Consider the following 13,207-nt stretch of genomic DNA (forward strand, 5'->3'; position numbering starts at 1 on the left):
TAAATGTCATAGATTTTAATAAAAATGTATTAATAGACAGCCTGACGTGGGGTGGGAGATATTACCCTGGGGTTAGGAGGAGACTTTATCCATCTCCCGTTCTCCAGCAATAATATTTATTTATTTTTATTTCAGATAATTCTTGGACCTATCCAATTACATGATTTAACTGCGCGTCAATTTTCATCAAGATCGTGCAAGCTGGTCTTGAGTTATAAAAAGACAAGGATTTGATGTGTAAAATACTCATTCATTGCAAAAGTGGCCGTTGAGTTTCTTGTATTTATCTTATGAGCTCTACTTTTCCTAAACATAACTATGGTATCTAAATGTTGTGAACCTTCTTTAAAGTCTTCTTCTCGAGTCAACATCTCCTGAAGATGCCTCGTCTAAAGGCGAAACACGCGTCGAATTGATTGAAGACGAATCATAGCGAAATTAGTACTCAAGACGGCTCGCAACATTTGGATGATTATGGATTTCCGTAATATAACGCCTAATTTAATAAAAAATACCTATTGTAGATTCTGTAAGTTAAATTTAAGACATTTATAGCGACGATTCAAAAGCGTTTAGTTATGCCTATTTGAATAAAGTTTATTTGACTTGACATTCAGGCTGAATAAAATTCAAAACTCTATTTATTTGAATCATAAAATTTAAACAAATGTAATTAGAGACTACAGATTTATATAGTACTGTAGATGCACTGATATTCTGCAGCAATGGACCCCCGGATACTAGTGTTTACTGCAATTTATGTGCTACTGCAAACTATAAAAAAAAGGCAATTCGTGCTAAGAAAAAGCTTGTATTGATTTACAAAATTCGATTATTACGATAAGTTTTCGTGTATTTAAATAATAATTATCCTACTAATATAATAAATGTGAAAGTTTGTATGTCTGGATGTATGTTTGAACTTCTTTAACGCAAAATCTACTGAATAGATTTTGATGAAACTTTACAATAAAATAGCTTACACACCAGAATAACAAATAGGCTATAATTTATAAAACTATCGTGTGAATTATACAAAATATAAAAGAAGTGTGATTGTTACCAATGAATACAACTAGCGCCATCTCTTATCAACTAGCAAGCAAAAGATCAATACAATTTATATGGCAAAACAACATTTGCCGGGTCAGCTACTATGAACATAATTTAAATTTATTAATCTCATTACAATAAATATAACAAAAATGATTGTAAATAATTTATCAACAACTACAAAATTTCAGTGCGAGCAAGATAATTCTGCGCGAAAATCGAAATGAATTCCTTGTATTCGTATGCCACCATGTTGTTTACGTCAAGTGTTGAGTTTTTATTAGTTGTCAATTCATGAAAAAACTCATTCATTTTCTTGATTTGCTAACATTTTTTTACCTTTAACAGTAACTGTATTAAGCATTGTTTTTATTTAGGCGTTTGCCAACGTATCACCCAAATAACTCGAAGTGGGATGCAGATTCATGTTCACTGTCAATGTGTCGATTTGTCATCCCGGGAAAAAAAGAAGCCGGAAGAAAAAAATTGATTATTTTGATAAGTGGGCTACAACAGATTCTGGGCACACAATTCAACCGTTTTACATGGTAAAGAAGGAGATACATATCATACATTAACTTAGTTTGGAAATGATAGGTGATATTGATTACAAATATGGCACAATTTTTAAGACACTAAAAGTATTAATACAACCCAGTGATATAACTGTTTGGAGGGCATCTTGCCTTCTTGCTTCTGAGTTCTGATAGTCTTGGCGCAAGATGGATTTTATACCCATGCTGGAGGTGCAAGTAAAACAAGTTTGTGATCAAGTGATCAAGAAAATATTATCTGAAATCTACCAAACAATTGTATTGTAGTAAACAAAAAGCACAAAGCACGAAATAAAATATTGTATAATAATAAAAATGAATTGCTGTTCGTTAGTCTCGCTAAAACTCGAGAACGGCTGGACCGATTTGGTAAATTTAGGTCTTGAATTATTTGTGGAAGTCCAGAGAAGGTTTAAAAGGTGAATAAATAGGAAAATGCTGCTAAATTAAATAAAAACAACAAATTTGTTTTTCCTTTGATGTGTCCATACATAATTTCTGAGAGAATTTATTGACGCACGGTTTGACAGTTCTGCTGTGAACAATTTCATTACGACAGCAGGGTGCATATTTTACGAAGTAATTTTTGATGTTATGATATATTGTTGACAAATTCATATAAAAACATTATTTTATTAATTATATACAGAACAACGTCTGTCGGGTCAGCTAGTATTGTATAATAATGCCCCCATTCATTTAACACACATCAATAAACTGCAATATAATTAACATACTGTTCTTTAATATTTGAATGTCAAGCCACTATTGTGGTGAAAGGTAAAACTTATAACCTTCAACAAGCAACAAAACCTACGCCACTAGTCGTGCGCAGAGTTATCTCGCATTACACTCGTCGGTATAATAGAGAATCAAGTATTGGTCTCTGCTTAATGGCTACCGTCGACCACTTCAGTCTTCAGTTTGGTCGCAAGAGCTCGTCTTAGCTGCATAGCATCGACAGCCGGAAGTGGGGTAGAACCGGAGAGAGCTGCTTTAGCGATTCGCGCAGACTTAGGTCGCGAGACGCTGTGGGGTCCTTCACCACCTTAAAACAGACAAATAGTACTGTATACTGCAGACAAATATTCTATAGTACAGCTGTATCCACCACGTTAAAAAGATTTGTTTGAAGCGTCAGTCATTTCGTAGGTCTTCTTGGTGATTGGGTAATTTTTTCTTCTCCCTCTACTAGTTACTCACGTTTCATGAATTATTATAAAATGATTAATAATATATTAGTAAAATAGTCTTTTTTATGAGAAAAGTGATGAGAAGAACATTAACCTTTCCTAATGGTAACGTGTAAGTTATACGCACTGTCCATTACAATGCAGTGTCGCCCAGGATTCGTAAAACCCAAAATCTGAGTGACATGACAATTGCGCTCGTCACTTTGAGACAAGATAATTTATTGAATTAGGCGTTACTTTGCGGAAATCCATAATTATACAACTGATTTAAGTTTTCTTTAGTGTTAATTCCGCCAATATTTGTTTTCAAAACAATTCGACACGTGTTTCGCCTCTACACGAGGCATCATGCCCTGTACTTTTCCCGGGGCGTAAAAAGAATAGGGGAGTCCCAGGCCCATGGGTGTCGTAAGAGGCGACTAAGGGCTTTTTAGAAGTGGGAGAGTCACGCTGCCGTCTTTTGACGTCAGCACAATCGGGCCAGACTCGTCCGGGTTAATTACCACACTCGCACAGAATACCGGCGTGAAGTAGCGGCCTAGTGCCGCTATGTTTCGCATAGGTTAGTGTCGAGAACCGGTGGCCATTCCAGGTCTTTGTCGACGCCCCTCTCGGAACGTCCGACCATTGCCTGGTCAGGAGTGTAGTGCCTATCCGACGCCAACGTCGCAGACCACCAGCGACCCGCCGCGTTTGGCACTACAAGTCAGCAGATTGGGATAGGATGCGTTCCTTTTTTGCATTCTACCCTTGGGGCAGGGTTTGTTTCCCTTCGGAGGATCCTAGTGCCTGCGCCGTTGCAGTAGCCGATGTGATACTACAGGGTATGGATATTTTTATACCAAACTGTGTAGTACCCATCGGTGGCAGATCACAGCCCTGGTTCGATGCGTCAGTTAAAGCAGCATCTGACTGCAAAAAACAGGCGTATCGAACTTGGGTTGCGGCGCTGGGCACAAAGGATCCGAACTGCACAGTTCTTAAGAGGAAATACAACCGTGCCTCCAGATATTTTAAGAGGCAAATCGATCGTGCAAAGTCAAAACACGTCGTCAAAATCTCATTACCTCCCTGCTCTCCAAATCATGGAGAGCATAATTAGCCGTCATTTCTTGGTATACCTAGAGGGTCACCAGTTGATCAACGACCGACAATACAGGTTTCGCCATGGTCGGTCGGCAGGTGATCTTCTGGTATACCTGACACATAGATGGGCTGCGGCTATTGAAAGCAAGGGGGAAGGCCTGCCAGTTAGCCTGGATATAGCGAAGGCCTTTGATCGTGTATGGCACACGGTGCTCCTCTCCAAACTTCCATCATTTGGGCTTCCCAAGAGCTTGTGCAAGTGGACCTCCAGCTTCCTCACTGGGCGTAGCTTACAGGTCGTTGTCGACGGATATTGCTCGAACCCGAAGCCCGTGAATGCTGGAGTGCCCCAAGGCTGTGTGCTGTCTCCCACGCTGTTTCTTCTGCAAATCAATGATATGTTGGACACCTCCAACATTCATTGCTATGCAGACGACAGCACTGGTGATGCCATATACACGGGCCATGCAGGTCTCTCTCGGGAAATCGTCGACCAGTGCCGGGAGAAACTTGTGTCTTCTATCGAGTCCTCTCTTGAGAAGGTCGCGGAATGGGGAAAATTGAACCTTGTCCAATTTAACCCCCAGAAGACTCAAGTTTGCGCGTTTACCACTAAAAAACCCCATTTGTCGTATCACCGCTCTTCGACAACACTTCCCTCAAAGCCTCGCCTAGTATCGGAATACTGGGTCTCGATATCTCGAGCGATTCCAAATTTCGTGTTCATCTGGAAGGCAAAGCTAAATTGGCTTCAAAGAAACTGGGCGTCATTAATAGAGCACGGCAATACTTCAAGCCGGCCCACATACTAGCGCTCTACAAAGCGCGGGTTCGGCCACACATGGAGTATTGCTGTCATCTCTGGTCTGGCGCACCCCAGTATCAGCTCGATCCATTTGACCGCGTGCAACGCAGAGCAGCTCGAATTGTCGGGGACACAGTGCTATGTGAACGGCTGGATCACTTGGCGTTGCGTAGAGACGTCGCTTCATTGTGTGTCTTCTACCGCATTTATCACGGGGAGTGTTCCGAAGAGCTGTTTAACCTGATTCCTGCCGCCGAATTCCACCTTCGCACGACACGCCACAAGTTAGGATATCATCCTCACCATCTGGATGTGTGGCGGTCCTCCACAGTGCGGTTTTCAAGGAGCTTTCTTCCACGTACTACAAAGCTGTGGAATGAGCTTCCTTGTGCGGTGTTTCAGGGACGATACGACATGGGTACCTTCAAAAAAAGCGCGTACACCTTCCTTAAAGGCCGGCAACGCTCCTGTGATTCCTCTGGTGTTGCAAGAGATTGTGGGCGGCGGTGATCACTTAACAACAGGTGACCCGTACGCTCGTTTGTCCTCCATTTCCATAAAAAAAAAACTTCAGGACGTGTTGTCTCGCCAAAATCTGGCACGAGTCTCGTGCCGAATTGTTTTGAAAACAAATATTGGCGGAATTAACACTAAAGAAAACTTAAATCATTTGTATTGAGACAAGATGTTATTTCTCATTACACTAGTAATTTCACTAGCCCTTCAAATTAAAAAATATATAAATAGAGGAACACTTAGGTATATTATTTTCTGATACCTTGGTAGTGAACCATTGAAGTACAATAAATACTTAGACTCACAATCACGCTCAAAATTTGTCTAAAACGAAACTGCCTACGCGTCTATTAGGCAGAGTTTTCATTCAGGTGTGTTTTGACCGCGCTTTGAGTACAAGGCCACGCAAAGACAGTGTTCACTGAAAAATTGTTCAAATAACAGCAAATTCGAACTTAAAAAGGATGGAGTGTCGTATTTCAAGTAAGATCCCCCTTAATTAAGAAAATTGTGTAACTAGACATTTTAATCATTTTGCTAAATAATTAAATTTCAATTGCCAAAACAAAATGTTCTTGCCTCGTGTTTGCGTCCGTATTGAGTGCATACAATAAATAGACTTTGAACATTACTGCCACGAAATAAGGGTGTTAATTTCAATGATATATTAATGTTATCTGTAAAGGTACATGCATATAACACCACTCGGACATTTTATGACGACCTTTTAAAATAGGCGATTGGGAGTCTAGTTGTTCATTGTACTTCATCATCAATTAAGTTTACCGCCGCTTAAGACATCTGTTTCTACGTCACCGAGCTGTTTTTGTCGCACTTGTTTCTTCAGCGCCAGAAGTTTGTCTCTTTGCTGTTTAAGATATTCTTGTCGTGCGCATATCTCCTCTTCAGATACCTAAAAATGAAAATTATTTTAGATACACCGAACAAAGTGTGTTTCGTACATGAAAACTGTTTCATCTTACCTCGGTACGAGGAGAGTTGAAACAAGTTAATCTGTTACGGTTAAGTTGTTTACAATATTGAAACGCTTACAAATTCTTTATGTTAGTCTTTCGCAAGTGCAAAGAATGACCTGTCGATTTGTACTAATATCATACGATTTCTGTCTATAGTATATAAAGCAAAATGTGAAAATTGTTTCAACTCCCCTTTGGTCTCCCTTATTTTTTTTTGTATGGAATAGGAGGAAAAACGAGCGTACGGGTCACCTGGTGTTAAGTGATCACCGCCGCCCACACTCTCTTGCAACACCAGAGGAATCACAGGAGCGTTACCGGCCTTTAAGGAAGGTGTACGCGCTTTTCTTGAAGGTACCCATGTCGTATCGTCCCGGAAACACCGCACAAGGAAGCTCATTCCACAGCTTCGTAGTGCGAGGAAGAAAGCTCCTTGAAAACCGCACTGTGGAGGACCGCCACACTTCCAGATGGTGGGGATGATATCGTAACTTGTGGCGTGTCGTGCGAAGGTGAAATTCGGCGGCAGGAATCAGGTTGAAAGGCTCTTCAGAACACTCCCCGTGATAAATGCGGTAGAAGACACACAATGAAGCGACGTCTCTACGCAACGCCAAGTGATCCAGCCGCTCACAGAGCGCTAGGCCCCCGACAATTCGAGCTGCTCTGCGTTGCACGCGGTCAAATGGATCGAGCTGATACTGGGGTGCGCCAGACCAGAGATGACAGCAATACTCCATGTGAGGCCGTACCTGCGCTTTGTAGAGCGCTAGTATGTGGGCCGGCTTGAAGTATTGCCGTGCTCTATTGATGACGCCCAGCTTCTTCGAAGCCAATTTGGCTTTGCCCTCCAGATGGCCACGGAATTGGCAATCGCTCGAGATTTCGAGACCCAGTATTCCGATACTAGGCGAGGCTTTAAGGGAAGTGTTCTCGAAGAGCGGTGATACGGCAAATGGGGTTTTTTTAGTGGTAAACGCGCAAACTTGAGTCTTCTGGGGGTTAAATTGGACAAGGTTCAACTTACCCCATTCCGCGACCTTCTCGAGAGAGGACTCGATAGAAGACACAAGTTTCTCCCGGCACTGGTCGACGATTTCCCGAGAGAGACCTGCATGGCCCGTGTATACGGCATCACCAGTGCTGTCGTTTGCATAGCAATGCATGTTGGCGGTATCCAACATATCATTGATATGCAGAAGAAACAGCGTGGGAGATAGCACACAGCCTTGGGGTACTCCAGCGTTCACGGGCTTGGGATTCGAGCAATAACCGTCGACAACGACCTGTATGCTGCGCCCAGTGAGGAAGCTGGAGGTCCACTTGCATAAGCTCTCGGGAAGCCCAAATGATGGAAGTTTTGCGAGGAGCGCCTTGTGCCATACACGCTATATCCAGGCTAACTGCCAGGCCTTCCCCCTTGCTTTCAATAGCCGCCGCCCATCTATGTGTTAGGTATACCAGAAGATCGACCATGTTCGCCATGGTCGACCGACCATGGCGAAAGCCGTACTGCCGGTCGTTGATCAACTGGTGACCCTCAAGGTATACCAAGAGCTGGCGGTTAATTATGCTCTCCATGATTTTGGAGAGTAGGGAGGTAATAACAATAGGCCTGTAGTTTGCCGGATCCGAACTGTCTCCTTTTTTTGGGATCGGATGGACAAGGGCTGACTTCCATGAATCGGGGACTACGCCTTTTGAATAAGAGTGCCGGAATAAACGCGTTAGCACCGGCGTCAACTCAGGGGCACACGTCCTAAGCACGATTGGAGAAATGCCATCCTGCCCGCTCGACTTCCTGACGTCCAACGAAAACAGAGCTCGCCTAACAGACTTCTGTCGGAACTGTACTTCAGGCATGGAGCTCTGACACCGCGGGATGGTCGGCGGTGTTTTTCCGTTGTCGTCAAGAGTCGAGTTGGAGGCAAAAAGAGTGCACAGGAGATCGGCTTTCTCTTTTGCCGTATGGGCCAGGGTGTATTCTTCATGTGCAACGGCGGCATGGACGGCTGGTTGAAGTTACCCAGAGCAGCTTTCGACAACAACCAGAACTTGCGTGTTCCGGTCGGGTAGCTGGAAAGCTGCTCGCCAATTTTGACGACGTGCTTCGATTTCGCACGGGCGATTTGCCGCTTAAAAAATCTGGAGGCACGGTTATATTTCCTCTTCAGAACTTTGCAGTTCGGATCCTTTGAGCCCAGCGCCGCAACCCAAGTTCGATATGCCTGTTTTTTTGCAATCAGATGCTGCTTTAACTGACGCATCGAACCAGGGCTGTGATCTGCCACCGATCGGTACTACAGAGCTTGGTATAAAAATATCCATGCCCTGCAGTATCACATCGGCTACTGCAACGGCGCAGGCACTTACTTTCTTAATAACGATCAATTATTATGCTACGTGTTGCCCAGAATATGGATGCGTTGATCGTTTGAATTTTTCGCATCGTTCATCTGCCCTGGATGAATGTTGTGCTTTGATACCACACTCACCTGCTGTTTCTTCGGAGCTGGTTTCGGTATTTCAGCCTTTACTGGTATTTCAATTGGCAGTTCTTCTTTTTTATTGTCTTCATTAGTATCAAAGCTATGTAATTTGGTAAGAAGATTTTGTTTTTCTATCATAACTTCTTCGGGTGGAACCAAGATTTCCTCGTGGTTCTCGACGTCGTTAAGCTGTAATCTAATATTAATTTTAATTATGATTTGTATGTAAATAAATCTGTCTCACCACCCTGTTGCTACTGCCCAGCGCTACTCTTAAGCAACTTTCCATTATGCATAGAGGGATTTTGATACAAGATTCCTTCTACGGGTTTCCAAGTGCATAAGAACTTGAAGAAGAAGAAAAGTGCTTGCAATGAAAATCATGTACATTTTTAATGGAAGAGGAGAACAAACGGGTATACTGGTCATCTTTTTTTTAATGATAATAAGGGACGAGACGTTCAGCTGAACGTAATTGATACACCCTGCCGATTACAATGCAGTGCCGCTCAGGATTATTGAAAAACTCAAAAATTCTGAGCGGCACTACAACTGCGTTCGTCACCTTGAGACATGTTATCAAGTCTCATTTGCTCAGTAATATCACTAGCTACGGCGCCCTTCATAACGCAACACAGTAATGTTTATACATTACTGCTTCACGGTAGAAATAGGCGCCGTTGTGGTGCCCATAATCTAGCCGGCATCCGGTGCAAAGGAGCCTTCCACTGGTATATATCTGATAGTATGTAATCACCACGCGGCTTGTAATACCATGGGTTTTACAAGAGCGTTCTAGACTTTTTGAAGCGCCGAATAAACCTACACATCAATTAGAAAAATGGAGAAAGATTTGTACGTGACGGGAGAGGATGGTTCGATCCTCTCCCATCATGTCATGATTTACTTATTGCGTCACCGACGCATTTTTAAATAGGTATTCATAAATAACTATTTCATGTGACCGACCAACCTGTTTGCCTTTCGCACATGTTTAAAGCACTCACTTTTTTATTTCCATCATAACATCATCATTATCTGGCCAATCTGCACTTTCGTCGCTACGAGATGAATCCAGGTCGTCTGTGCCCGACGAAAATAAACTGGGTAAAGTGCCAAACCTCTTTTCAATTAGTTCTAGTGCCTAAAATTTTTACTTTAATTAATGATAATATTCTCTTTAACCTAGCTAAGCCTGTGTAAGAGGAACTGGCCATGGCATGGCATGGCAGTTTGTAACTTATTTTGTTCCCAAATATTGTGAACCAGTTTCGCGGTTAACGATATTTAAGAATAGTTTAAGGGAGGAATTTGTTTCCGAGGTCATAACGGAGGATAAATGTTATTAAGATTGGTTTATTCTTATGAAAAACTGCATTAACTACGACGGAAATATTTATGAAATAATTAACTCATTTCAGAGAATTATAGTATATTTTCCTTTTTTATCTTGAAAACTTTTAGTGCTCGGCAGAGCGTGAGCCTAAACCTATTCCGGTTCTATGGATTAAGATCCCTATATTTTTTTAAACTGAAATAAGTAGATAAAAAGCCGATACCTGCAGTTGTAACTCAACGTTCTTATGGGTCATCATTTTAACAAACATTTCGTAATCGTTGGCGGCCCAAATTTGTTCAAATAGTCGCTTATGGAAATACGATGGAAGACCAGCTAAGTCGTGAGCTGACAGCTTACACGCTGCTTCGAATTGATCAGCACTAATACCGATATCGTCCATAAAAGATCCAAGCATAACATCTACCTGAAAATCCAAGTTCTTAATAGTTTTGTATGGTCTCAATTCTCAGATTGATTTAGCATGCTTTAACTAGTTACCAAGTTCTTGTAATCGTCGTGAATTTTCTTATATTCTTCTCTGTCGAAGACTTCGCCATCTTCAGTTGGTTCAAACGCTTAAACAAAAGGCATAGGTTAATAAACCTAACCATAAAAAGTTTTGTCTTACAAAATATAATTAAAATAATATGCGAATGTATTAGAATGATTAGATGAGAAACTATGAGCTATGGTGGGTCCTATAGTACTAAACCCACCAAAGGACTAAAAAATAAACTGAACCAAGCAAACGAGATGGGCTCTTTGAAAAACCTAAATAAAAACGATATGTTTACTTAAATATAAGCTATATATCGACAAATGCAAAAATGGAGTTACTAATAAAGACATTAAAGAACATACCCATTGAATAAGAAGTAAAAAAAGCAAATCGTGCAATAGCTGTAAGACAGAACTGAGGTGATATTTTCATCAATGATTATGAAGATGAAACGTAGTTGTTGCTTGTTAGGAAGGGCTAAGTGTATAGTACGTACTAACCGACACTGCTACCTACTCGAGTCGGAGAGTTAGCTTACTTTGGGCTCGCCAAGCAGAGCGGAGTAGGTAGGTACACACAATCTATTATAAGGACGATATACTTATATATATATATAGAACTTACGCAGAGATTTCTCTTCAATAAATGTTTGCAATGGTACGTTCCAAATCGGCCCATGCAAAAAACCAATGAGGGAATCAAATACCCAGGCATTATTATCCAAGTTGTCCATGAATTATCAGCGTTAGAAGATAAAAGGAAAATGTATTTTTTTTCTGGAATTATAATGTCTTGTAGTCGGTATTCAGCACTAATGCAGTACCTTGACTCAAATGTATTGTTTGTGTTTCGGTTGCCTACAGCAACAGTTAATACGGTCTACTTTTTATATTGCGACTTTGATTGTCACCTCCTTGCAGTTAGTGAGGTAGGTATTATAAATTGCGAGGTTATTGTGACAAGTATACACGTACATAAAACAAAGGAATTTTTGAAAGCGTTAGCACAGTAGACATATGTCTACGGTAACGATACGTTTGTGATGCCGTGTAACTAACACTAGTTTGTAATTGTTCACGTTCTTGTAAGCCGTTCATATTCATTGGCAATGACTTTCTGTGCACAAAATACAATATTCTTCTCAGTGATGGATTCACGCATAGGCCCGTGAGGCCCGGGTCTAGGGCGGCACGATTTGGGGGGGCGGCAAAATTTTCAGAACGTTAAATTTTAAGAGCCGAAGAAATATACCAAAAATTTATTTTAAATTGGCTCGTGTTGAGTTTATTAATAATTTTCTATGGACTATAATATAATTAACTAATATTTTATTGACTTTTCAATTTAAGGGTGCATTATTTTGATGGAATCAATTATAGTCTAATTATTGAATCAGGTTATTAAGAAGAAACAATCAAATTGATAAGCATCTTTTCGAATTACTAAATAACTTTTCACTTTTGTATCTTTGATGAGATTACTGTTACATATATATAAAGAATTTGAAATTACTTAAATAATTAACTTTCCCGCATTTTCTTTGAAAATCGAAGAATTTCAAAACAAAAATAGGAAAATTATAGTTTTCACCTCAGTTGTCAAAAAACTTGTTCTCATCGGATCATCATGTTTTGAGGTCCTAGGAAGCTATTCTGAGTAGTTTCAGCATGACTTCCCTCCGTGTGTGTGTAAACAAAATTTTTGTCGCACGATGTCTCAAGAACGAATCAACCGATCGAGACCCGCAACAGGACGTTCAAAAGGGTTAACCAAGACTTAGATCTGATTAGTTCTTGTTGAGTCAATCGATAGAACGGTTTGAAATATACTTATTCAAAAAATAAAAATTGAAAAAATTTTTTATTCCGTTTTCTTGAAATAACTTTGAAATTTCGCAACCAATTGATTTCAAACTTTGCATATGTTTTTGTGCATAAAAAATTGCACTGAATGCCGCTAAGCCGATCAAAATTGAACGACGCATTGATAAAATATCGCAAATATTTTTTTAATAAAGTAACGTTTTCTTCGAATTAGTCTCAAGTTTTTGCTCTTGAAGAGTTCAAAATACTTACACAATTATATTCCGAGCTCAAAGAGTTCGGAAAATAAATATTTTGAGCTCGAAGAGCCCAATAATATTGAGTTACTCGAATGAGAGCTAGAATTTTTTTTTTTATTTTTTTTATAGAATAGAAAGGAGGACAAGCGAGCGTACGGGTCACCTGTTGTTAAGTGATCACCGCCGCCCACAATCTCTTGCAACACCAGAGGAATCACAGGAGCGTTGCCGGCCTTTAAGGAAAGTGTACGCGCTTTTTTTGAAGGTACCCATGTCGTATCGTCCCTGAAACACAGCACAAGGAAGCTCATTCCACAGCTTTGTAGTACGTGGAAGAAAGCTCCTTGAAAACCGCACTGTGGAGGACCGCCACACATCCAGATGGTGAGGATGATATCCTAACTTGTGGCGTGTCGTGCGAAGGTGGAATTCGGCGGCAGGAATCAGGTTAAACAGCTCTTCGGAACACTCCCCGTGATAAATGCGGTAGAAGACACGTCTCTACGCAACGCCAAGTGATCCAGCCGTTCACAGAGCACTGTGTCCCCGACAATTCGAGCTGCTCTGCGTTGCACGCGGTCTAATGGATCGAGCTGATACTGGGGTGCGCCAGACCGGAGATGACAGCAATACT

At 41.0% G+C, this 13,207-nt stretch overlaps 1 protein-coding gene across 1 annotated transcript; it reads right to left on the bottom strand.

Annotated features, from left to right (window-relative positions):
• Nucleotides 1–2,332: 2,332 nt before the first annotated feature.
• LOC126968602 (cilia- and flagella-associated protein 36) lies at nt 2,333–11,325 on the bottom strand. The gene is made up of 7 exons (XM_050813629.1): nt 11,136–11,325; nt 10,511–10,587; nt 10,233–10,436; nt 9,681–9,817; nt 8,680–8,869; nt 5,994–6,120; nt 2,333–2,655 (listed from the first exon to the last, which is right to left on the bottom strand). Exons 1-7 carry the CDS (start codon nt 11,242–11,244, stop codon nt 2,498–2,500), a joined length of 1,002 nt encoding a protein of 333 aa, XP_050669586.1. The 5' UTR covers nt 11,245–11,325; the 3' UTR covers nt 2,333–2,497.
• Nucleotides 11,326–13,207: the final 1,882 nt, after the last annotated feature.

This window comes from Leptidea sinapis, chromosome 16, assembly GCF_905404315.1.
Source record: "Leptidea sinapis chromosome 16, ilLepSina1.1, whole genome shotgun sequence".
NCBI lineage: Eukaryota > Metazoa > Arthropoda > Insecta > Lepidoptera > Pieridae > Leptidea > Leptidea sinapis.